The following is a 26,493-nucleotide window of genomic DNA, read 5'->3' as shown; positions in this document are numbered from 1 at the left end:
CGTGCTGAAGCCTCCAGCGAGGTGACCCCGTACTCGGCTGCAGAGCAGAGGCTGCCCACGCGCTGCATTTTGTGCTCCCCAGCCCTGCCGCCTCTCAGCGTGGCCACGGCGGCTCAGTGCAGGCCTGCAGGGTCGGGGGTCCCTGCACCCAGGGGCTGCTGCTCAGGCCTGACCCTCGGCTCCCATCAGCCGAGCCTGGGTAGCTCCGAGCAGCCCTGCCAGAAATCCCTTCTGCTGCCCCAGCCGGGGGCCATCCCATCCTTCCCTCTCCTTCCCCCGGAGGTCGGCTGGGGAAGCTACCGTAACCTCAAAATCCTTCCTCCCCACACGCCCCAAAGCTTCTACACTCTTCAGGCTTTCTCAGGAGCCGCACCATGTCGAGGATGTCTCTGGCTGTCCCCCCACGGCCTTTCTGCACCTCTCAGCTAAGCCTTGTCTGCGGACACTGAAGTCGCAGCCTCGCGCTGTCCCCCTGTCGGAAGGTCTCAGAGGGCCACGTCCCTCGGCTGTCACCCACCACAGCCCCTCGCAGCACGGTCGAGCAAGCCACAGAGAAGGACCATCCCTGCACAGCACCCCAGCCCGAGGCTCAGGCTGGTACAGGTTGGCAGCTCTGCCTCCTCCTCGCTTTGCGTCAATAGGGGCTGGTCAACCGAGCATATTTCAGCAGCCCTAAACACTTCTCAGATACTTCAAAGATATTTAAAGCAAGCAAGCAAGCAAACAAACAGGCTGGGAAACATAAAAGCAGATTTCTTCTACCCCTAATTTATCCCAGGGTTCAAAGATTCTTGTGAAGAAAGCAAGCTCAGAATTGCACCGAGGATGCAAAGACCCACACTGAAAGCCACGCGGAGCTGATCGCCGCCCAGGAGACGGGTTTCGTGCCTACCTGGACTGCCCACCTCCTCACCCCACTACCACCACCTGAAGCACGGCTGCCTCTCACACAGGTTCCTGAAACCCAAGTGCAGACGAGCAGAGCAGCCTCGTAACCCCACTTTTTCAGCAGAGGCTGTGCAGAGTGGGGGAAGTCTACGATTCTGGGGGGATATTCTACGATTCTAAGTCAGGCTCGCAGCCGAGTCCTTTCCTGCCCTCCGAGCTCGCTGAGCACAGCTGGGCAGCGGTGGCTGTGTACTGCAAACAGCACGGAAACCGTGCCAGGAACCAGCACGCAACGCTCTGAAAGCATCTACATGTGTGCCAACGCGTTCCAGAATACCTGCATCCCTCCCCACCTACACCCAGCTGCCAGGAGAGGTGCTGCTCAGCACCTCCTAACACTACTGCTGCCATCAGGGGTGACAGCTGAGGCTGACACGCTGCTGAGTGTAAAAGAAAAGCAGCCCAGAATCGGTTTTTCTTTTAGAGAAGCACTGAAAATCCAGCTGAGCCGGCCGGCCAGGGCTGCTCTCTGCCTTGTGCCCGACACCTCCATCCCTTTGGCAGCGGGTGAGCCCCTTCCCTGTGCTCCCTGCGGCTGGCAGGCAGCCCCCGGCCGGTGCCAGCCTCCAGAGGGGAGAGCTGACAAGGAGGAATTGAAGGGAGGAACGCTGCAGGGCAGCGCTGTGCACACAGAACCTCAGCTCACCCACCTCGGTGCCGCTGCCACAGGCTGCTTCGAGGCCAGGTCGAGCGCTCCCGATCCACCACTGCTCGTGGAGCACCAGGCACGGCTCGCGCCCTGCTGAGCAGGGGCTGGAGCCTCAGCCCAGACAGCCCGACCCAGAGCAGGGCGGCGCAGGGCAGCACCCTCAGCCCTGGGCTAGCAGAGCTGGCCGCGTGCACCCGGGGCACCCCCAGCACCAGGCAGCGTTTCTCGCTGCTCACGGTTGCTTTGACCACTGCAACACAAATCCCTCACGAGCACGGCGAGTTCCCTTCCCTCCAACAGCAAGAGCCTACCCGTACCCAGTTCTTAACTCGCAGCGTGTGAAAGAGGGCAAGACCACTTTGCAGGGCCGTGTATTCGTGTGTTCAGAGAAGCAGACGCAACCTCTGTTTATTTGCTTTGTGTTTTAGCTCCTCTCCAGCTTCTTCTGGTCTGTTGCTTTAAGCTCTCCCTGTTTGCATTTCTTCACAAGGTCGTTGCTTTCACAAGACTTCTGTAGCGCTGCCCCACTTCCCTGGCCTCCAGCTTTGTCTTCTGACTTCCAACTGCTCTCAGAATATTAATTAAATCACAAAGAGCTCAGCAAGAGGAAGCCGAAGCAGCAGAGGAAAACACCAGACACTCCTTCCTCCCCCAGGCTCCGGGTGGAGGACAATGCCCAAGACTTGGAAACAAGCGACCTGCGAAGGACATCCCGGTCTGATGGCTCAGGGTTTCTCAGCCAGCTGGACGGATTTTCCCAGAACTGAAATTTGCTGTGAAGCTTCATTCTACCTGCTTGGTGACATTCGTGTGTCTGATAGCACGCCTGCTCTATCCGACGCTTTTAGCATCCTTATGAATATGCAGCCATTTTACAACCTTAAGCACGGAAAACAATCTGAAGGGGAAAAAATCTGAAAGCTCTTCTCCCCATGACATCAAAAGGCACGCCTGGTTCAGAAGTCAACTTGAATCTCAACTGTCTCACCTGCTTCCTATTACAGAAGCAGATGTTCCTCTTGCTGTAAATTGCTGCTATTAATAATATAAATAATCACGCTTTTCTAATCATTTAATAAGTGCACAGCAGGGTACCAAAGTGCCTGGCAGCCATAAAATAGATCTCCCTTCTGAAGGGCTCGGAGACACGTCAGTGGCCTCTTTTATCCTCCACTGGGGTTCAGAACGACAGAGATGAAGTCAGAATGAGAATTAGGGAGAAACCAAGGGAGCCAGGCTCCCCTCCCGCAGGCTGCCCTGCAGAGCCACCTTCTCTCCAGGTCTGTGACAGGGACAGCGCCTTTCCCCCCGGGATGCACACACCAGAGCCAGCTGTGTGCAACGTGCCGCGACGCTCTGTGCCCCTGTCCTGGGCCCTGCTCTGCATCCCTCTCCTACACAGCAAGCCCCGGTTATTTGTTGGTTTTCCTTCAGAGAACATTTTGTGCTGCTGCCGACAACGGCCCCGACCTTGGGAACGCGAGCAAGGGCACCACGGATTCACGAGGCCACTGCGACCTCCAGCCAGCTCAGCCCTCGCCTGCTCTCCGTGACCACACACGGAATAATGTGGCTCTCTCAGGAGACAGAAAACTCACTCCTGGCTCCAGACATTAACAGCACAGGCACATCTGGATCACTGGGGGGGGAGCGAGCAGCCCGCGGGCCACAGTTAGGCAGGCTCTGCCTCACCAAGTCTCACCTGCAGAGTTCAGCTCAGGGACCAAAAGTCTGTTTTCCTCCCGCACACCCCATTCCCCAGCCGGTGGGACCTGGCACCCACATCGGCTCCTTTCCTCCACGCTTCTCTCTGGCCTAGGAGCAGCAGCAGCACCAAGGTTAATTTCCTGACCCCCCCTTTCAGGGCAAAATAATTTGCCAGAGGGAAACCTCAGACAAGGTGCCAGGACTCAGCAGAAGGCGCTAGCTAATAAATTCCCCAGCAGTTACAGAGATGGAGCTGACGTGCAGAAGGAGGTTGGTTCAGCTGTCGTGGCCCGCATGGCCTTCGAGGAGACTGAACTCAGCTCTGCTCCCCTGCAGCTCCTGATGGGGCACGGCAGGGCACGCTGGCTCCTCATCCACAGCTCGATTTCTCAGGAAAAGCTTTAGCACTGACGTAGCAGGCTACACCTTCAGGATCAATACACAGAGCAAACCCTCGCAGGCAGCCTTTCTCCCTCCTAAAACACCGTGCCTCAACCAGAGCATCATCTCTGAGCGAGCCCTACCAGCAGGGGAAGAACACACCGCGCCTCAGAAGATGCGTCTGCACTAACAAGGTCATATTTAATCAGCCCGCACCTCCTGGGATGCAATTTCATCTGTGTAAATTAATAAGGCTGTCCACAGCTACGGGACAGCCGGCTGGAAGCGCCCCATGCCAGGCACCCACAAACATCCGTGGTGGCAGCCCCAGGACAGGCAGACGGTCCCCAAGCAGGGGACACATCGGGCTGGCAGCGTGGCTTCTCCCTGGGGAGCAGAGGCAGAACAACCCCAGGCCCACTGTGGTAAAATAAAGCCATTTCGTCTGCCGTGACCGAGCCTTGTAACATCTTTGTTTCCAACCTCAGCACCACTGCAGGTGTTCTGGGTATGAGACAGCACCCAGCGTACTGATGCTCACAGCCTGCCTTCAGCTCGTGTTGGAGGCTCGTTCCTTGGGTGCTAGTCAGAATGACAGAAGCCAAAAATCCCTGCCAGTCACCTTTTGAAAGCTCCCTCTATCAGTCAAATCAGTTAAAAAGGCCCTGCAGAGCTTCAGAAGAGACAAAAGCTGGTTCGCTACTTGGAACGTGGGATTTCATTCCTAATGCAGATTAAATTCCATTAACTCACTCCGTGCCCTCCTTGGGGTAGATCCTTCCCCGTCCTTGAAACTTAGGGAAAGCACAGAGCAGGAGTGGAGAATAAGATGCTGTTCGTGGGCCTTTGTCAGAGCAAGCTTTTCACACCGGGTGTATGCAATAACGAAGGGTTCTGCTGTGAAACAGGGGAGATCTGGGTCACAGGGATTCACTACAAGGGCGTGCCAAAAACCCCTTGTCCTCACATTCTTTTCCCTGCAAACGTACTGCAGCCTCCTTTCTGGTGAAGGCACTTGATAGCCTCATCTCCCTCCGGCATTCAGATTTCCTCCCACTTGCCAACACCTCCCACTCCCTGTGCACCATCCTGCGTCTTTCACAGCACCAGCAAGAGCCCAGACACTCACCCTGTGCTTCGTAGCCGGAATAATGCTGCGCCGTGCCCACGTCCTCGTCCCCGGGGCCCAAGCCGAGGGCTGACCTGAGCTGGGCCATGTTCACCTGGGCCGTCAGCTCCCCGCTCCGGTCCCCGATCTGCAGGTGAAAGCCAACAGGCAGCTGGTTAAAAGGGAACAAGCTCCAAGGAAACAGTCCCTAGCAAAGGGATGCCAGTGCCAGTCCCATACCAAAGCAAACACATAGAGAAGAGAGCTTGGAGACACCCCGAGACACAAACCCAGCTTTTCAACACCACCACAACTCTCCAAAACTACTCTGGTGATGGTCTCAGGGAGGGTCCACGCACGGTGTGCCGTGTGCTGGCTGCACCTCGAAAAGCATTTCTGCAGAGCTCACTACAGTGACCTGAAGGGGCACAGCTCGCCCGCAGCTACAGAACTGGGAGATAGAAGTATATGCGCAGATAATAAACTAATACTAAAATTGAGACAGTCCAAATTCCTGTGTATGCTTTATTTTTTTCTTCTTCAAAAGTCCCATCTCTCACCAGCCTGAAGGAGCTGAGGGCAGATATTCAGGAATCTTTCCAGTGGCTCCTGCTACTTAAAAATGGGGATTTGTAGGACGTGCTGCTGGGTGCCCCTCAAAGGTTAACACCAAGCATGAAAATGACTGCGCCGCATTATCACCGGCAAACGCAGAGAGGTCACTCAGAAGCAGCCTCCAATCTTTAGAGGAACAGCAGCCTCTGCTACAGAGAGAGACCTTGGCTGTTCCCTGACTCCCTGTTAAACGCCTTGCAACAGCTCTTTTGTGGTCCTCCGAGATAGACTGCAGCGCGAGCCATCCCAGAACAAAATCATAAATCCCCACATTATTTATGACAAAGCCCCAAGCACCAGTAAAGGGAGGCAGATCAAACAAGCTTATCATCAGGCATAAATCCCCTGCCAATTACAAGAGATTTGCTGTTGACATCATCTCCAGTGAAATTACCGCGTCCTGGTTCGGTTTCACAGCCCTTGATGTTAAATGCTTCCCTGATTTCCATTCATTCGAGGTTCTCTCCAAGGCCTTATTACCCTCCGAGGAACACTGGCAGGACAATCAGAGCACCTACATGCACACCACAGCAGGGCCCTGCTTTCTGCCCTCAGTTCGGGTGCCCCGGTTTCCCCAGAAGCCCCCCACCACATGAAGACACGAGAGGTCCTGCAGGGCAGTGTCTGAGAGCCGGGGCAGCCTCCGAGTCTTCCAGGCATCTAGCTTTTACTCGGGCTGTTTCAGCAGAAATTTTGCAGCAACCTCTGATCACCCTGCAGCAGCTTCCCATGCGGTTACTCTGAGCAGTTTTCACTCGGATTCAGATGTCACTGTCAGATTTGTGTCAGGGGAGGAGGGGAAAAGGGTGATGGGAAACGAGTTAGAAACATCAGCGTGCGAAGGTTTAACTGCAGCAGGCTTTTCTTGGGCAGCGATGGTGCTGCTCACAACAGCACAGGCAACTAACTTCAGTCCCGAGCCCACAATAAAACAGTTTTCTAAGAGAACCACTAGCTGCTAGAAGCTGACACAAGCCCTCCCCACAAACGGACACGGTCTCTGCACCACTCCGTAATTAAGGATGTGGGGGAGTTTATCAGCCGCCTGCCATGAGTAACCTGCTCCTGACATGCTCTGCAATCACAGCCATCACCTCGGGACGGGAACAGCGCTGTGAGCCCCCCTGCCCGCCCCGGCTCTCCCCTCCGCCCCCAGCAGTCCCCAGGCGCTGCTCCATCCCTCCCATCACCAACGCACACAGCCCTCTGGCTCCCAGTAACCAGCCCCACACCGCCACAGTCCTGGCAGACTAAAAGCTGGAAAAGTTAATTTGTCCTAAGATGTTCAGGGCCAAAGAAAAGCATTTCTCCTGCATGTCTGATAAGTATAATTAAGCGCATCATTAGGCCGGTGTGTCAGCCCTGCTCCAGGATTCAGCCAGCCTAAAGACAGGCAGGAGAACACACAACGCCTGCATGCAGGGATTTCAATTAGTGCTTCAAAAGGGCAATTTCTTCATCCGGGGAACTTTAAAGAGGCCACAACCAACTTCCTCATAGCACACTGGAAAGAGCAAACAACGGCCTTCCTGCTTTCTGAACATCTGAGCCATCCGAAAGTGCCTCGTGTTTTTGTACCTGGAAAGCTGCAGCTAGCTGGGCAAGCACACTCGTGAAAACCAGAGCAGCTGCACACGTGGAACCCCAAATGGTGACGCTGGTACAGGGCTCACTGGAGGCTGTGCCCACCCAGAATCAGCAGTAAATCGTGTCTGCACAGTGCTCCATTTCACCACCTCCCAGCTGGGACCCCCTGCCAGCTCCACTGAGAGAGGACAACCTGTCACACGTACACTGCGGCAGCCCAAAACGCAGCGGTTTTATGGAAGTCACCAGCCACTGGACAGAAGCTGGCATTTTTTCTCCACATAGTAACGTGCTAGGACATCAGGCCAGACCAGAGTTAGAATCACAAGGTCCATCTCCTCAGGATCTCATAGCCTGGTGCTCAGGAGAGGGGGGCCTTACTAACAGACTGGGTGCCAGGAGGTACCTGAGCTTCTTCACACCAGCTGGGTGCACAGCACCTTGACCAGCAGGTGAGAACTGGTCCCTGGGCCCTTCCTCACCCAGGAATTATCAGTTACTAGCAACGTACAGCAAATACATTAGCCTTAAGTAAGCGGAGGCCTGGGAGCACCTCATGAAATGAACACTTCCCAGCAGTTCCTAAAGACAACATTGAAACAGCACACAGGCAGGCACTTTCCAGAGCACTCCTAGCTAGAAGAACTATATCAAATTAACTTATTGGGATAAAAAACACGTCTTCCTCAACAGGGAGGACTGATTCTCTCTGACCTGAACCAGCTTCTCATACCTCTTGGGAGATTTCAAGATGCTTCCTTGCAAAGTGCAGAGCTTGTTCATGGCTCCCCAAGGAGACATAGGCATTTCCGAGACTCCAGCAGGCTCTTCCTTCTCCCACCCTGCAAAACAGGAAGCTGTCAACCACAGAAATTCTGGGCAAAACCCAGCACAGCAACCCTTTCATGGCCTCCTTCTCAAGAGCACCAAGTGCCAGACCTCCTAGCTGAATTTACATTTACAGAATATTCTGCAAAGGAAAATGAAACGCACTGTATACCTTAAACGACTCTTACGCTGAAGTCAGTAAGATCAGAGGATAAGCAATAGCCTCAGAAACGGGCCTGTACCCACAGCAGCAGGCAGCTAAGCCGTGTAGCACAGACCCAGAATGGTCTGACTTTATTTGTGAGCGCCAGACTGAGAGCAGAAGTGAGAGCTCCCATCTAGCTTCCACCTCACACAGCAAGGATTCTCCTCCAGATATACACAGTGCATCACGAGGGCAAGTAACATCCAGCCCTTCTACTCCATAACAGCCCAGAGCTAAATGAGCAGGAACGTGGCAAGGAGAAAACATTCCAGGGATGCAATATTTTCCTGCTGTATACCAGCAGGTCACCCAGGATGCATGCACAGACTGCATGCAGCAGCCAAGCAAACGTTGACCTATTTCCACCAGACCTCCGGGGCACAGCTTCTTGTTTTCAGATGCCAGAGAACGCCGGCAAATGTGAAACCTGCCCCAGGCAGCTCAGCCCCTGAGCACAGCCAGTCCGCACCAGCCCCACAGGTGTCTCCGGAGCAGATTTCAGCACCTGCTTGCACGAGCAGGCAGAGACCCAGTGCTCAGAGCCTGCTTAGCTCTGCAAACGTGCAGATGTGGGGGGTGAGGGGATAAAAAAAGCACATGGGGGCGCAGGGGGAGGTTCAGCGTGACTGCAACTCCCTTTTCAGAGGTTTGGGCGGGTTGATCAGCATTTAAACATTTTTCTTGTCACCCAGTTCAATACCTTCTGCTCATGGGGTGTGTTCCCAGAAATGCAGGAGCCCACAGGCCTGCACCCCCACAGCATGATTCACCCTTGGGTGGGATTATACCTTCCCAGAGCAGTTAATGCCCTGACAGTGCCACGGAGCTCGCATTTTAATGCCTCTGCTCCATCTAGTGGAGGACACCCGGCTTCCCAAGAGCCAGCAGCAGCAACACTGAACAAGTGGGCTGCAAAGTCACTTAATGAGCTGCCGGAAGGCTCCAGCAGTATCCAGAGAGGAAAGAGGAGAAAGGAACTAATGTCAAAAAAAAAAAAAAAAAAAGGAAGAAATAAAAGAGAGAAGGGAGACTAAGCTTCAAAGAATAATGAGGCCAAGAAGCAAAATATATCATCTCCCCATGCTGCATGCTATTATTTATTTCTTCATGGAAGTTTCCAGCCCCATCTCAGAGCATCAGGACAGGGTGACACGTATGTCCTATCTGCACGGTTTCCAAAGAAGAGGCAGTTTTTGTGATGTGAGAGAGCTTTAGGGAGGCCCCACTAGGATAAACCAGCAGTAGCTGCACGGCAAAGCACTGGATACAATGCATTTTCCTGAAGTACATCTGACTAGAAATCTCTCACCCCAGACAGGCTGAGCTTAAAGGCATGATCCCCAGGTTTCAACGACACGATAAAGGTCTCACTCATATTACTTTTCTGAACCATGGCTGGACTAAGGCCCGGGCCCTGAAAGATTTCTGAAGGCCTTCAAGAACACATCTTGCTGCTCTTTAGTGCTGGAGGTGGAGAACAACAAACCCACAGGGAAGGACCGGTGCTCTGAGCCCACCAGAGCAAAGATGCCACCCCCTGAGGCACTCCCTTACCTGTCTCCGAGCTCCTGTGCTATCACCAGGTGTTTTAGATGGTACTCGATTGCTCTTTCATAGTCTTGAAGCAGCGTGTACGTGTTTCCAAGACTGTAGCAAGCCTGGGCTTCTACTGCTTGGTCTTTGAGTTGTCTGGAGAGCTGGAGTGTTTTCCTGCACGGAAAGGCAGAGATGAACAGACCTGATCGTTGCAGGGCACCTCCACGAGGCAACAGGGAAGTCCCAGCTTTGGTGGGCACTGTGCTGGGGTTTATGCCTGTTACACTCTGCAGGCTGGCTGGCAGGTGGCAGCATCACTTGCCACCGCTGAGCGCCACACAGGCAATTTGCCACCAGGCCCCTTGTCACGTTCCCCCGAGCCTATGAATTCACTGCAATAGGTGGGAATTTCCAGGGAATGTCTGCCCCGAGTCTGCTTTAACCCCAGCACTTACTTGTAGTATTCAGCAGAGATGTCGAACCTCCCAAGGAAGATGTGTGCGTTGCCCAGGTTGCTGTATGCTCTCCGCTCGGCTGCCTTGTCCCCAAACTCCTTGGCAATAGCGAGGCGCTGCAGCAGACACAGACAGTGAGTACAGGCTGGCTACTGCCAGGTTTCTGTTACACAACAACTTTTCTGGGAGTTTAACTTCTTGTTTTGCAAAGTTCAGGTCCAGCAAAGTAGGGGCGCCCATGCCTATCGGGGCTAGGTGCAGCAGGAAAGCTCTCCATCTTTTGCACTTCAGCATCAGGAAGGACCTTTGGAAAAGTGGGAGCAGAGATGCATCCTCTCAACTCCTACTCCAGCCTGGTCAGTACGCATCTGTTCAGCTGAAGTGCAAAAGGAGCTGTGTGTACTTCAGCTGAATCAATAGGAGAACGGAGAGCTCGAGGTCAGGGGACGGGATGCAGTTATCTACAGACTGTAACGACCAGGAGCACGAGCATGTCTATCACACCGTGCGGTGCTCCAGCACAGAATGAACACACACATGAACTGCATCTCACCTTCTGTGCTGCAGCTGCTCCCCAGGCCCCCGTCCCTGCCTGTACCTCCATCCTGCCCCTCCCCATGGTTCCCCACCTCTCACTTTGCAGCACCTGCTCCCAGCAGGTATTGCATAATTTTCCTGCCCCTTTCAAGTGCCTTCTCCCGACGTACTGCTGGCTGCTGCCCCCAACCCTTCTCACACAAACAGAAGAGCTCTGGCAGTGCCTGATGTCCCAAGGTGCTCAGCACCCTCTGCTCTGAGGAAACCAGAGCAGACTCCAAACTAGAAACCAAATTGCATTTGAACTGGGGCAGGGACTGTGTCATCTCGCCCCTCTGTAAAGCTTTACAGAAAGTAGCTATGTTCTACAAACAACAATTATTCCTGATCAGCAGCTCTTTCAGCAGCTTAATTAAATTCATGGCTTGCATTTATTAAAATTTAGACTGACACAAATTAAGCACAGAAAAGCCTTGCTAGGCCCAGCTGCAATTTGCCCTGAGAAATCTCCTTTGGTTTCCAAGCCAACAGCACCCTTCCCTCAAGTCGCTCATTAAGCGCTGATGAGGAACGCAGGAAGGTGCTGCTCGGCAGGAGCTAGCACAGCACAGCACGGGCAGGATCTGAAGCACACACAGGAGGGAGTAAAACAGTCGTGGGGGGGTTAAAACACCTCCCAGTATTTTCTGGGAGGTGGTGAGAAGAAAGGAAGGCTGCTCCCTACCAGGTACCCAGCCCCAGAAGAAGCTGAAGCAGTTCCCTACCTCCTTGTGGAAGGCGATGGCTTCAGTGAAGTTGCCCAGTAAGTACTGGGTGTTGCCAAGGTTGCCGTAAGCACGGCCCTGTGCAGCTCTGTCCCCCAGCTCCTTCACCAGGGACAGGTTCCTCCTGAAAGAAATCCGTGATAGATCTTTACACGAGGCACAGCAAAGGGACTCACACCACAAAGAACAGGGAACACACACTGGAGAAGGCACTTCCCCTTCCCAGACACGTCCTGCACGCTGCCATCCCACGCAGGTCACAGCCTGGTGATCCACGCTGGCCGCAGAGCTCTGGCAGCCTGGGGGATAAATCGTTGCTGCTCTCCTGACCTCGGGCAAGCTGCAGCTCTGTACAGTACCTGCACGAGTGCTCACACACCCAAAAGCCTGATAGGAACCCACATTAAATAAGAAACGGTCATGCCGCCATACAGGGTGAACTAGGAGCAAAGGAGAGAGATTATCCCCAAGTTTTTCCTTGCCCTGCTAGAGGTAGGGACAAGATCCACATTTCCATGCCAGGGCTCTTCCCAGCACTTCTCTACACATTTCCCCCCCCCCTTTTCATGTACAGCACACAGGGGGAAGCACAGAGCTCCCAGCTGGCACAAAGGTAATCACCGGCTATGCAATATTCATCGTTCTTTGGGAAAAGGCTGGTGGGCTATAGATAGGCACAATCACATCCTCAGAAATGAGGAAACCAATGTAAGATCTTGACACCCTCTCCACATAATAAAAAGGCTACTTTAAAAAGCTTCATTATTGGAATACAACTCCAAGATAAGAGGAGAAAAACATTAGCCCGAAAGCAAGTCTGGGAACAGCCTTCCTGTGTGGAACAACAGTGGGAACTTCGCGACTGTTTAAGAAAGGGAAGGATGTTAGAGCAGGATGAGCTACAGACCCATCAAAAGGACAACCAGCACTTCAGGGAAAAGCCTCTTCCCCTGGGGGAAGGAGAAGCTCTGTTGTGGCTCCAGCAACGCAGATACACAGGAACACATTTTCATCAAGGCCAGCAGAGAGCAGCAGGGGCTACAGGAGCTAATAGCTCACCTTCCAAATATAGCTCTGAGAAGGAACAGACTATTGAACTTAGGTGCGTGATCATACTTCAAAATATAAAGACTTTTATTAAGGCAATACCAGGATGAATTTTAGCTCTAATTTTATAAAAGCGTGCAGTCCCTCTCTTGCCTTCCTTGAGACAAATTTGTTACCATACCTTGGCCTCCCAGGGGTGGGGCAATATTCCCAGTTGATAACATCTTCTCAAGAATGATTTTTTGCATGCTAAGAGGGGAACAGACAGCTGCACGCAGCTTTGGCCTGAGAGAGGCAATTCAGGCGCAGCTTTGCCCCTGTAAATGATATAATTTCCACATCTCTGCTTGTTCGCACGCAGCAGCTCCTGCCAGAGTACCAGATTGCGCTGTGCCCATTGCTGTTGGAGCTAATATGGCTTATGGAGGAACATGCTGAAAGTAACCGCGGCTTGCACACTTTCATAAGTTTCACCTGGTCAGATGAATAACAGAGTGTGCAGGCTCCTAACCTTCCTGGGTTGCAAAATCAAATGCACTGCCTCATACTGCCAAAATAACGTGGTCCAGAGCATGGGATTTATACCTCTCCTGCCCATTTTCTACAAATACCCAGATCCCCAGCATTATCCTATTTTACACATTCACTGTGCATGGTGAAGGAGTAAAGAAGCGGGAATTAAAGAAATGCAGAGTCTTAAGGGAAAACTGAACTGCTTCATTACAGGAAGCAAAGGGGTTTTCCAATTTCAGCTCCTTCAAAAATACAAAGTAACAGCATGCAATTAATTTTTTGGAGATGCAGAAAGCCTTTTGCTGAAGGCTCCACAAGTGAACCACACAAGAGCTCTTAGCTCTAATAAAGGTGCACCTGTGTGCATTTTATCAGTCACTGATGACTGTTCCCTGCAGGACAAAGGGGTGGCTGAGCTTCAATACTTACTCATAATATTCTGAAGCTTTCTGTAGAGTCTCCTTGACGTCTTGCGGCAGGTAGCCTGGGTCTTGGGCCATGTTCCAAGATAAATGCTTTCCTTTTGCATGGTAAACGTTTCCTATATTATAGAGTGCTCTGGCTTCACCCACCTGAAAGGAGCAAGAACAGTAAGGGCATTACACTTCCCATCCCAGTACAGAGACAGTCAGCCAGAGCCAGGAAGCCCACATTTTCCCTCCCCACCATCGCTGCCATACAGCTGTTACTGTCAGTGGCATCTGACCTGTGATGCAGCCACAAGGGACACTTGACACTTCACCTCCTTCCAGAGCCTGCCTCTACCCTTTCACATTTGCTGGCTTGCAGATGGATTAATTTTAAAGGTAGGAAATATTTCCTGTTGGATGCCATGAAGCAATTACCTTGTCTCCCTGCTCCTGGGAAATGTCCAAATGTCTCTGGCAACAAACAACAGCTTCATCAAACTGCCCGAGTATTTTCAGTGTATTCCCGAGGTTGCCACTTGCCTTGGCTTCTCCAATGCGGTCCCCAATGGTTCTACAGGATGACCAAAGGAAGAGAAATAGGTATTAAAAAGCTCTCAGATTCTCTTAGATTCCTCAGCTGTTGGAGGCAAGATTCAAGTTACAGTGAGTCAAGCTGTAGCAAGCACTGCACAGTACAGACACCCCATCTGGCTGTTCCCAACCCACATGAATGGCTGGAGGGCTTCATACAAGTTCTCTGAATTTTGAGGACAGCTCACTGTTTTGCTTTCTCAGTTCTTCGTTCTAATGACATCAGCGGTGCTTACAGCGAGTACCTGGGGAGGGGAGAATCAGACAGGGCCCTCCTCTTGCTCCAAGAGCCCTCCTACAATCCATATCCCCCCTCTCTACCTCCATGCCCTGAAGGTGGCTGGCCCATTCTCGTTTCCTTCCAAGTTCTCCACAGCACGGTCGCCCCAAGCCCCAGAGCTGCTTTTGGATGCTCGTTTCTAGAGCAGGGTCCTTAAGTCTGTTGGGCTCAGACCCCACAGAACTTCCCTTTGCTCAGACTCTGATTAGGATGAAGCAGTGCCAACACGCTTACCTGGCCAGCGTAAGGTCGTGCTTATGGTACTCCAGGGCCTTGGAGTACTCCTTTAGGTAGAAATAAGCATTGCCCAGCTGGCTGTAGATGGCACTGAGAGTCTTCAGGTCTTCCGTCCCCACCTGCACCGCTGCTTCGAAGAAGGCTGCCCCAGCTTTGAAGTCCCCTGCCTTGCACAAGCGCTCTCCTTCCAGGGCCAGCTCCAGGCAGGACGCCTCCATTCTGCAAAAGCAAGACGGCCAATTTTAGAGGCGTCAGACTGCAGCCACACAACGGTTAAAGAGATCCTTCGGCGTGTATCTAAAATTACTCACTGCACCTGGAAAAGCTATCAGTGCAGTGCATGTCTGCGCCTCCAGAGGCACAGCGAACAGCCTGAGCCCAAAGCCCAGCCAGACTTTAGAGTCTACCATCAACATTTGCAGGAACTATTATGGCATTTAGGAATACGCCTCATTTTCTGAGTGGTGCCCACAGGTAAGAGGCAGTCTGACAGGAGGTCAAATTGTACATGGCTCCAGCAGACCAGCTTCTAAATCACCAGGCTGACTTCATCCATTTTAACTCTACCTTTTGGGCAGCGAGAAGGGAAATATTAGAGAGCAGACGACCCTCTATGGACAAGGCCTACAACCACAGGGACCAGACAGTCCTTTTCGGACAACAACTACCGAGCACTTGCCCGCTTCCCTGGCAGCTGCCCCCCCTCTAGAAGGGGCCAAGGCCACGAGCACCCAGGCTGGGGCCCTGCCTGCCCTGCCCAAGCCTTCCTTGGGGCATCTGCTGCCTCCCCTGGGCTCCAAGGGGCACGAGACAGGAGCACCCAGATTTCCAGACGGCAGCCTCTGGGTTCCCGGTAGGACCTGGACAAGAAACTCGTGCCTCCCTGCTCTCACCTCACGCGCCTGCACCCTAAGCGTGGCACGGCATCTGTTTTTCTTCAAGGTGGCGCGCAGCGCAGAAGCCACAGACCCGAGCTGTTCGTGCCTGTGCCATTTCCCTGGGGTAACGGAGAGGGTAGCCAAGTTGTAGCACATTTTTATTGGATACCAGAGAAAACCCTGGGCTGTGCAGAATTTCTTGGCTGAGCAGCTTCCAGCGCTCCGTGTCTGCTTTCCATTAACTCCCCGTCTGTCACTTTTTCCACCGGCGCTCTGCACGTTGGCCTGCAGGCGAGCCGTTCCCCCTCGCATTTCCCAACGCCTTCGGCGGTGGCACACGCCGTGCTGCTGGCACAAGAGCTCTGCGAGCCAGGGGAGAGCAGCGATGCCGCCAACGCTGCCTCAAGGGAAAAGTGCTCCACCAAGCCCTAAGTCACAGCCGGCCCCGTTAGATTACAGAGCCACGCGTCCATCAGCTCTCAGAAGGGACAGAGCAGGCGTTTGAAAGCTTGCGTTTGGGAACGTCTCGCCTGTTGCAAAGTCAGCCCCTCCACGAGGTGGATGGACACGGCATGTTCCCGCTCCTCCATGCAGAGCGTTCCCTTTGCTCTTTTCTGCTTAATGCATTTTAAAAAGTCAAACCCGCGGAGGTCAGAGGCAGACAGCTGCTCACAAAAATTACAGCTCACTTGTCCAGAGTCAGAAAGCAAGGGTCAGAGAGAAGATGACAAACATCCAAAGGAGGTTTTGATCCCGCTCTCCTCGCAGTGAAAGAGCACTGCAGGAAGCTCGATCGTGGTATGCAGCCCAAGGGAACGACGTGCCCGCCCTCGCTGCGATGGCAGCAGCCCCGATGCCTCCTGCAGCAGTTTCCCGCTGAGCCCTTGAAGACGCCTTCCCCAGAGCCACCCTTGCAGCCACCCCGGCTCTCTCCCAGAGGACACAGCCTGCCGTCACACACCCCTCACACACACGGGCTTCGGAGCAGAGCTCCTCCTGCTCCAGGACTGTGCTCCAGCATCTTCTGCCCATGTCAGCAGCACCTTTACTCACGTGAGAAGGCTGCTGGCAGTGCCAGTGCAGCATCAGGCCCTGCCTGACTCCCCTTTGATACAGGAAAAAGCAAAGTGTCGACTGTTGAAACCAAAAATGTTCAGCTCCTCTCCACTGATCCTCTTGCCAGGCCACATGAAAACGAACAAGAACAAGCTTCTGCTACAGTGAGTTGAATTAGAGGGGCCCGTTTGGGGATCGCACCAAACTCCCATCAGTTTAAGGCACTTCTGTGGCCTGCAGATCATCAGAGCAGACACCTGGTGTCACCGCCAGCTATTGACAGGTACCTGCCGGTATTTCCCAAACGGCTGAAAGAAGGTTTGGGCCTGGAGAAAGGCAGAGAACACCTTATACTCAAATCAGCAGAACTAAATTCAAGAAACTGAGCAGAGATGAATCTTGAAACGACTTGAAATGGGGGAATGAGCTGCTATCATGGGATCTAACGTTGGGGTCCAGTTAAAAGACCGCAGACAGAGAAGTACATTTCATATAACTCCACATTTCAACAAACAAAGATCTTCCCAATAACCAGGTTCTCCTTGAGAGACTGAGTTCACCAGCTGTAAACAGCCTAAAAACCGAGCTGGAGCTCAGTTTGCCTGATTCATAGCATCGCAGCCACGTACAGACCTAATTTTTAATGCGCTCTGGATAGCAATGGCTACACAAAAAGCCCCACAGCAATACAGCCCGGCCACGTGCTCCAGGATCAGCATCCTGTTCTGACTACCTTTTACCAGTGGAAGTGTCACCAGAAGTGAAGCTCGTGCACTGACACACGCACACACACGCGTGTGCACTCCCTGGGTGCCTCCCCGGGGCTCCCACCGCCACCGCTCCGGCACAGCGCGGGGACACGGCCCCCAGCGCACGCAGCCTGGAACCGAAATCCGTTTGTCCTTGGCCAGGCTGCTCTGCAGAGCATCTGACCTACCCGATTAACATCACGGCTCAGCCTGGGACCTGAGCAAGCGAGGGGAGGGGAGAGGCGGCTTTTTCCCTGCGTCACCCTCAGCCAAGCCTCCGCTGCCACGCGAAGGGACAAGAGCTGGGGACAGCAGTTAGAACTGGAAACACAACCCACTCGTAAAACCCACCTGCCCTTCCCACATCCTCAGGGCCAGCTCCAGGAAGCACCTTTACGTGCAATTCAGTCACCGCAGGCTTAGCAGTGCTCAGAAACACAACACAAAGGGCAGAGGAGGCAGCTAAGGGTTCAGCAACAAACTCAAGCACACCAAATCGCTCCACACGCAACAGCTTCTGGTGGCCACGGCTCAGCTGTCTCTAGGAAGAGACAAGAAGGGCAATTTGGGCAGAAGACAGGAATCTGCTGAGCAAGTGAGCCAAACTGAACCGATCTTGTCAGACCCTGGCAAAAGAAAGCCGTGAGCAGAGCCAGCCTCGAGTCAGAGCCCCACTTCCTCCCACAGGAAGCGCCTGAGCCCTCTCCTACCTCTTCTTCTGCAGGTTGCGCATTTTCTGAACGTACACCCACAGCTCCAAGCCCACTGGCAGGAGGAAGCAGCGGGGCTGAGGTCTGCTAGGCACAATTTTGCAGACAGCTCTTGCTGTTAAGTTCCCAGGTGAGATCTGGGGTTTTGAAGATGCTGATGGCATCTTCATGCTCGTATGACGCGCGCTGCTCTCCAGTTTTCACTCCATCCACTTAGACAACGTTATCAGTGAGCTGCTGGAATCTTGAACTGCGTTTATATGGGACACTTCTTTTTCTCCTCTGTATGCTGCCCATGAAAGGGAAGGGGAAAAGGAGCGCTGCTTTTATTTCAGAAGACCTGCAGAAAGCACTGTCCTCTTCCCTCTGAGAAATACAATATCCTTTGCCATCTGTTGGCTTCAGGTACCAGAGAGGTGAGTCCACAGCTGAAACTCCAGAACAAATGTCTTGGCTTATTCACGTATTTTCAGCACCTCCCAAACAAGAGAAAGGGCTCTGGATGAGTCCATGAGATGGCTGGGATCGAAGGCATGCATCTTCCTCCTTTCTGAACCAACCTCTTCCCAAAGCTCTTTGCCTCTGTGGTTGCAGCGGCTGCTCCTGCTGGTGCCTCCTTGCTCTGGCTGCAGCAGAAGGGCCGCTGCCACGAAACGCCTCTCCTCACCAGGAGAGCTCAGGGCTGCTCCAGAGCAGGGTCACCCTTGGGCAGAAGCACACGTTAGCTTGGCAGACCCCAAAGAAGCTCCGCAAAGTCCACAAACGATCCAAGCAGTTCCCGCTTGTCCCCAGCCTGCGAGAGGCAGATGCACGGAGCACGCGCCTGCCCATTGAACCGGGCTCCAAAGCCTCCCCACCTGGGCAGGCACAGCCTTCTGTCCCCCCTGCCCCACCCAAGGTATTAAGTTTCTCTTCTGCTGACACACAGGCAACACGCCTGGGCCTGCACCGCCTCAGCAAGCACTTCTACTCACGCCTTAATACCAGGAAAGAAGATTCACTCCCTCCTGAGCCAGCAAATCACTGCCGACAAGCTGAAGGTGCTGGGCTCGGCCATATGGCGTGGCTCAGAAGAGACACTGCAGAACACGAGCTGCTTTTCTTACTTCCACAGCCACGATGCCGAAGCTTGAAAACGCAATTCCCCCACCACACACAACCTTGCAGCTAACGGCGCAGCGTGTCCCCAGCTGGGGCTTTGAACAAAGATATGGGAGAGAAAAATCGAAGGAAAATAAAGCCTGCTCACAGGCATTGCCCTCAGTCGTCGCAAACCACCCGTGCAGATCTGTGCGGGATTTCCAGGCACGGGCGGGACTCCCAGCCGGACTCCAGGCCCACCACAGGCAGCCAGGAGGCTCCGACGTCCCCCCCAGGTGCACAGGTCCCAGACCACAACAGGAGCACACCAAGCAGAGCAAAAGGCTTGTCTGAATGCACGGAGCGGAGAGACCACGTCAAGCCTGGGCCAGGTAAGAATAAAGCGTTAAGGATACCAGTTGTAACATCAGAAAAGCAGTGGGAGGCGAAATATAAGCCTAATGTTTGGCCACAAACGAGTTAGGCAATCTGCACAGCATTCTGCCAGGGGAACGAGTGAATGGCATAACGCTGGCAGAGGACTCGGCCCCCATCAAGGCGACGGCTGCGAACTTCACAGACGGGAGCGGGCGCTGCTGCGACACGCACGAGGCAGGGAAGGGTGGCCCTGCGCCGTGCGGTGACAATGCAGCACACGCAGGGCCACCCTCCCTCCTCCTTCCCTTCTTCTTTAAAGGGTAACCGTGATCTGAAGGCAGAAGGAGCCGAGACGACCAGGAAGGGCTGATATTGCCTTAACGACGAGATTTCCCAGGGTCATTCATCACCGTCAGATAGCAGCTAATGACGGCGCGTAGCACCGATTGCCTTGTGGCTGCCTTGGAAGCTACTGAAAGAATTAGAGAGCAAAAAAAAACGTTCCTTTACAAAAGGTGCGCAGCCAAGACACAAGGACTCTTATGCAGCAAATAATTTCAAGCGACGCAGCAATACAGAGAAGGCAGCGAGGGTCCCAGGAGTGCTGGGGATGCTGAGAACACTGCCAAGTTAGAAACAAAGCAAATGGCACGAGGTGTTATCAGTGCTATTAACAACGATCACCGTGACTGCTGTCAAAACAGCACTATATATAGGACTTCTGTGATGATACAGGTCCCCAGAGGGGAAACACTGCTCACAGCACGCGTTTAAAGGCTTGGAGTTACAGTTTGACCTCCCAATACCCTGCTCTCCCCAAATCTTTGCATCTCCCTTGCCAAGCATTCCAAGAAAACAACACTGCACGGATGTCACGCTCGCCCTCTAGCTTAGACAACACCCCTGCACGTTTCTTTTAGCCACGAGCCATTCTGCAGGGTCACCGGCTGCTGCAGACCCGAGGCTCAGGGCTGCTGCTGCAGCCACGTCCCAGCTCTCGGGGCTGCGCCGCGGCCCCACGTCCGCCCCAGGCAGCACATGGGCGGAAAAAGGGGAAACCACAGAGTGATCGGCAACTCAACCCTTCTCGCTCAAACCTCCCCGTCACCCGCTCGGGGCCGCCTTGCTTGGACCGTCTTGCTCACAGCACTTACCCTGCCGACAGGGAATCCATCAAGTACGTGGAAAATAACCCAAGACAGGGCTAGGAGAGTGTCCTCTGCTGCCTTCAGTACTGGAACAGATCGTCCAGGAGGCAGAAAACTTGTGTAATGAAAGCGCTGCCTAGCTCATGGGGCAGGAAGACCTTTTCCTACAAGGTGAAACTGCCTCGTTAAAGAAAATAGAGATGTTCATACATATTTGATTCATATTAGTGGGGGCAACTGCAGAACTCATTCCCAACCAGAGCTGCTGTAGTTAAGTCAAGAGGGAAAAAAAGAAGAAAAGAGGAAACTCTTAAGACAGGAGGTAAGGAGTAAAAAGAAAACTCAAGAAAAAAGCACAAAAAAAGCAGTAAAAACCTCCTCAGTCAGAACTTACTTCTATTGGTACAAAGTAGCGATCCAACAGATTTTAGCATCTTACTTGCAATCTGATTGGATTTTACACGAAAATAGATGTAATTCCAAAGCCGTGATGACAGGGGAAATTAAACATTTTTTGCAGTCAGAAAGGAACCGTGTTTATCAGGTGCTCAGTGCAAGTGTGCATTCACTGGGTTAACTAATGAAACATGCATTTCAATAATTAACTGGCAGCACACCCCTAAAGAAAGTAATCAAGCTGGGAATCGCTCCCCTTCAGTAGTTTCCTTCCCCGGTGGTCACACAGCTCCAGCAGATGACTGCACGGCCAGGTGCGCTGCTCAGCTCCCCAGGGGACACACTCCCTGCACCAGGACAGGCTGCACGCCGCTCGCATCCCCCATGGGCCAGCTCCTGCCTGTCCCACGCACTGCGCTCACCAGAGGCTCTGACTCCTCTTCGTGGACTTCCTTACGCAGGAAAGCTATTTCAGAGCCTCCCGATGCACTGCCTGAATTTATTCGGGGTGAGTTTGTACCTGTTTAGCCTCGGCCAGCACCGTAAGCCAGACCAGGCACTCACAGCCCCTTGCTTCCCCCACAGCCCCAGCACCAATCCCCCCCAACAAGCAGTTTCCCCACCAGGCAGCATATCAAACACAGGATGACAAGAAAGGGTGACAAACAAACCAAGACACGTGAAATGAGCCTGACTCGAAGTGCCTTTGTTTGAAGCAGGGTGTCCAAAAGCACGCGCAGATGCTGGTTTCCCAACCAGCAGTAGCACAGCAGTGGGTCCTTCCAGTGACCCCCGAACTGAAATACGCAGACATCCATATACTTACTGCTGCCTGAAAAACATTTGTTCGAGCCGGAGCTCCTGGGAGTGCCAGGATGAAGTGATTTTCACTGCAGTCTTGATAAAGGCATGAAACAAGAGAATCCAGAGGGGAAAACTATGGGGTGTTCTGGAAGCTGCTGGGCCTGCGTGCTGGCTCCACATCTCCTCTTCCACTCGCTGATGGTAGCATCAGCGCTCAACAGTACTCATTTCAGTTAATTGCTATCTACCATTAGCTGCAGAGTACTTACAAGGGATTCAATTCCACTGCATATTTGCTAATAAATACCAAATGACAGCGAGGAAGACAGCTGTATTTAGTTGCATTTACCCTCTTATTAGCAGAGCTGAATACAACCCCATTTCAAGTCATAATGGCTCCGACAAGCTGTGTCATTGTCAGAAATTCAAATTCAAACTTCTGCCGCCTGCTTAAAAGCAGAAGTCAGCCAGCGCTCCCCTGCTCACACAGCTCCCCAGGGGGTCACGTGTAGGGTCTTGTGCAGCCAGGGCCATGCGGAATGATTTCCTCTGGGGCTTTGGTTCATAGGGACGGTGAGACCTGAAGGCACGTGGGATTTATTTGCTGTTTTAGTAGCGTTTTGTGAAGCACTTATGATGCTGAACTTGTACACGTAGAGACTTTTTGACCAAAGGACTGCAAAATAGTTACCACTGTGCCTTCATAAAATGTTATCCGTTTCGTGCAAAAGGAAGCCAAAATCCAACAAGGAACTTGTCCGCAGTAAGTCAGCTGTAGAGGATGGACAGGAACCCATAAATTAAGGTTACCATTAAGATGTAAGTGTGAATTTCAGCTCATCCTGGTAAACAGTTTCACTTGATACCCAGATTCAAAGCACTTATACAAGATTTAAAAACTTCCCACGATCTAGGGAAATGAAGATTAAGGAGATACCAGTTTGGAAAATAATTCATTAAAGCATGTTCTGACTCCCAGACCGAACAAATCCAGGAAAACATATGAACTGATCAAGATGCCTCAGAAGAGGGACTGTGCAAGAGAATTCGCTTTCAAGAAGTGAGAATGAATCCTTCTCATCCTTCTAAATCCTTCAGATGAACTCACTGATTTCAGCACAAGGAAAACTTCCCAAGTTCTGCAAGAGCATTCTGCTTGCTTGTGCGCTGCTAGGGCCCTCAATGAAATTAATCCATCACGCAGCAGTGAAACAACACTCCTGGGATGATTTCACCAGAAGTGAAGTGCTATTTCCCTCAGTCACTTCCAGAAACCAGAGGGCAACAGAGGACGCGCAGCCTGAATGGCTTTTCATTACAGCGTTACTTTGGCAGCTAGGTCACACACACATCCTCTCGCTGAAGTGTGTGCTCTGATTTAAATCCGCACTGCTCCTGCTACAACGCACCCGGAGTCACAATTACGATGCGTATAAGGAAAACAAATATGTTTACAAGCAGTTGACTCACCAGCAGCCATACACCGAAGGCAGCTGACCAACTCGACACTGTTTTTCTGGTGCCGTTCACCTCCTTTCACCCACCAGCATACAGGGCACATTCACACCAGATTTGTTACTGAAAACGGCTGGATTCTGGTTCAGGGGGGCTATTTTTCCAAATTCTGAAGCAGTGCCCAGCCCTGCACCTAATTCCTGCCCCCCCCCCCCGCCAGCTCGAGCCCCCAGGGCTCCACCTCACAGAGCCGCCCCAGCAGCACGGTGCAGCCACACAGGCCGAGGGGCCTTTGGGGACTTCCTATCCTCCACACCCCAGACCACTTTTCTGAAGCTTTCTGAAGCCAAGGAAATCAGCTTGGTTTCCCCAGAAACACGGAGGCCACAGGCCCAAGCCCTTTCTCAGCCTGAGCTGCCTGGAAGCCCCCTCGGCTGCAGCCCCCCTTCTCCTTCCTCCCTCCAGCTGCCAATTTCTCCTGCCTCGGAGCACCGACCGTGGCAGGAAAACAACTGCACATTGACGAGATGCTGCCAAGTCCCAGCAAGGGCAGGGACGTGGCATGGTTAACCCCTGCCTGACAAAGGAAGCCCCCTCTGCCTGGTGCCCCGTCCCCCTCCATGCAGAAGGCCTCATCCTGAGCCTGCCCCGCATCCACCCAGCGCCAGCACCCAGGGGCTGCACGCCCTTACTGCCTCGCTCCTGCCCACAGACCCAGGGCAGGGCAAACCGATCATCGTGGTGTGGGGCACAAGGCAACGGTAACAAAGTTCAGGCCACAGTTTTCCCACTGGCTCCTCAGCACCCTACAGCCGAGCTGGTGCTGTTCCCTTCCTGGCTCGTCTGCTTCCCTTAGCCCCCAGCCAAGCATTTCACGCCTTCGGGACCCTTCGCAAGGCACACGCCACCGGTGCCATGTTCCTGGGCCACCCGGGCATCAAACCAGGGAGGTGCTGAGCGATCGCAGCTCACCGAGAGGCCTCGGAGCACCGCTCATACTTACTTGAAAGGGGCCTGGATGTGCTCTCAGCAGCAGGAACAGCAGGAGCCTGGCCCTCCTTTAGTCTGCAGAGCTCGCTGAGAAGCCATCAGCGGGAACAGAGGGATCACGTCCAGTGAACTCAAACAGGCGGCAGTTCCTTTTTTCAGACTTCCCCAGGTAAAGGCAACGAAGAGGGTAACACCAGGCCAGAGAACCCCAGCAGGACAGATCTTCCTTGGCCAGGCTGCAGCAGCGCAGGTTGTACCAATTCTACGCTGCTCTTCTGCAGCTGTCTCGTGCTCCGAGGGCTGTTGAAAGCACTGTCAAGATCCCCCTGAAAACTTCTGGGGTGCTGAATATTCAAAGTTAACCCAGACACGTGTACACTTAGAGAGCTGCCTTGTAAACTCAATGCTCAGGCACAGGTTGCTGCTGCTCCCCCTGGCAGTTTCAGAGCCCCAGGGCACCCCTCTGGATTTCCTAAACACAATGTTCCACACGTCTGAAAAACCAGGAAACAGAGGTCCCCTGAGAGCTCAGATATCAGCTGCACAGCCCTTGCCGGCATCTCAAGTCAGTTTGTGCAGCTCCTCTGTGCAAACCCAGACTCCACACAACAGCAGCAAAAGTGCTTCTGGGTTCTTCGTGACATTATAGAGAATCTGTGTGCGCCATCAGATTAATCTGCAAGCCCATAAATCAGAGTGTGGCAGGATTCCCAGGCGGCCACGCAGTTCACATGCAAGGTGAGAATTATGCTCTGCTCTGCTAATCTGAGAACAGACCCACTGTCTAGCACCATGCAGCACAGCGTGTCGGGCGTCTGCTGGCTCTGTGGGAAACCCTGGAGCTCCAGCATCCTGCAAGCTGGTTTTCCTCCTTCCAGAGGATCATATGGCTTAGTCCTCCGCTGCATTTTCTAGAATTCTCAGCACTTCTGTCCTGGTGCGACTTCGCAGATAACACCTACCCTGGGAACGCTTGGGTCCACCACAACGAACAACTGCATGGACCAAGCATATGGAGACAAGTCCCCCCTCGTCCCCAGACATGGCACCGCGTGAGGTTTTGCTCCGACATGGCGATATCGGTGTGTAAAGCCCGTGTGAACAGCAGGCAAGCATGCCTTGCTGCATGAGTCGGCCTCATAGAGCAAAGCATGGTACGTCTCTGCAGCTGTGAGATAGACTCTGGTACTGTTCCTCCATAGCAGGAATTTGTATAAAGGGTTTGTTTCTTGGAAAGTCTCCCAGGATATGGCAAGAACATTATTACTTTCCCTAGTAATTTCCCCATTGCTAGCACAAAATCATGTGTTAGTCCATACAATGATTTGGTTTTTAAGCAAACTGCAAAAATTATGAACAAATACAAAAAGATGATGTCCTTTTTATGTTCCTTGGAATCAAGCCTTGGGTAAGAAGAAGAAAAGGATGAAGCATCATATTTAAAATAAATAGTTATATTTTTAAGGTTTTATTTCTATGCCAAAAAGCCTTCTCTGTTTTCCTCACAGACTAAAAGACTGCAGCACATCCAACTCCAGCAAAGTGCCCAAGACTCCTCCAAAACTCAGCACCTCTCTCCCATCCTGACAAAACGACTCCTGTTACGCCACAGCAGCTGCTCTCCCACCCCTAGGGTGCCAGGGGTGGGTTCTAGAGCACAGACACCAAATAACCCAAGCCCTCTAACAAGGATGGCTCTCAGACTACACCGGGTCCAGTACAAGCAGCATTGCCAGGCAATCGCGCATCCTGCCCAGGGCAGCCCTGATGGGATGCCTGATTTTGGGCGCAGCACGGCCAGCACCCCAGCCAGGAGCTCGCAGCAAGACTACCAAGGGTCTGCGTGCTGCCCTGGCAGCAGCTCTGGCTGCTCCATCACTGAAGAAATCTAAGTGAGAGAAGGTTTTCTGAAGGGTAAACCACTGGTCATGTTCTTCAGAAAACCAGCTCAGAGCAGGAGCAGCTCCGCAGCTTACCGGGATGCTCTGTCACTGCTGCATCCAGCCACAGAGCTGTACCTTGCCTACAGCCATGCCTGCTGGGGGGAGGCAGAACACAATTCCCATGGGAAAGTGCCCCCCTTCCAAACCAAGCTTCCTAAGGCCATGCTCTTCATTGTTTTAACTTCCAGTTCCTTTTTCTCCCTCCCTTATATTTCTTTCACACCCTCACCTTCCCTGCCACGGCACAGTACGCCCTGCACAGCATTTGTTACCATGCACGTAGAAAGGATGAAGCCATAGGTTTAATGTTCTGCCATTATTACCTGCTGACAGAAGCCCACAGCTGAGGCAGAATGAGGAACGGGCTGTGGAAACCTCTCCACGGACCTGTTTTAGGTTTAGGATGGCTCCTTGTTGCAACCTGACAGGTGCTGTAAGGGCTGTGCAGTGCGCAGGCTGTGCTGTGGCACCGAAAGAATTCGCTGCTCCCTCTCCCCACCACTGCTAA

General features: G+C 53.0%; 1 protein-coding gene across 4 annotated transcripts in view; it reads right to left on the bottom strand.

Moving 5' to 3' along the window:
- GPSM1 (G protein signaling modulator 1) overlaps nucleotides 1–26,493 on the bottom strand; it is a 79,087-nt gene that overhangs the window by 35,668 nt on the left and 16,926 nt on the right. For 2 of the 4 annotated variants that reach the window (XM_066980764.1, XM_066980765.1), the window contains exons 2-9: nucleotides 14,396–14,617; nucleotides 13,726–13,861; nucleotides 13,310–13,452; nucleotides 11,321–11,444; nucleotides 10,020–10,135; nucleotides 9,583–9,738; nucleotides 7,729–7,837; nucleotides 4,815–4,941 (exon numbers count right to left, since the gene is read on the bottom strand). In XM_066980764.1, coding sequence (XP_066836865.1) covers nucleotides 4,815–4,941; nucleotides 7,729–7,837; nucleotides 9,583–9,738; nucleotides 10,020–10,135; nucleotides 11,321–11,444; nucleotides 13,310–13,452; nucleotides 13,726–13,861; nucleotides 14,396–14,616 — 1,132 coding nt within the window. In that variant the 5' untranslated portion in view covers nucleotide 14,617. Of the gene's footprint in view, nucleotides 1–4,814; nucleotides 4,942–7,728; nucleotides 7,838–9,582; nucleotides 9,739–10,019; nucleotides 10,136–11,320; nucleotides 11,445–13,309; nucleotides 13,453–13,725; nucleotides 13,862–14,395; nucleotides 14,618–17,791; nucleotides 18,652–21,619; nucleotides 22,345–26,493 lie in introns of those variants that run through there. The other 2 variants (XM_066980763.1, XM_048051325.2) reach the window with 2 other exon arrangements.

Source organism: Anser cygnoides, chromosome 20 (genome assembly GCF_040182565.1).
Source record: "Anser cygnoides isolate HZ-2024a breed goose chromosome 20, Taihu_goose_T2T_genome, whole genome shotgun sequence".
NCBI classification, from domain to species: domain Eukaryota; kingdom Metazoa; phylum Chordata; class Aves; order Anseriformes; family Anatidae; genus Anser; species Anser cygnoides.
This window is presented reverse-complemented; position numbering and strand designations above follow the sequence as displayed.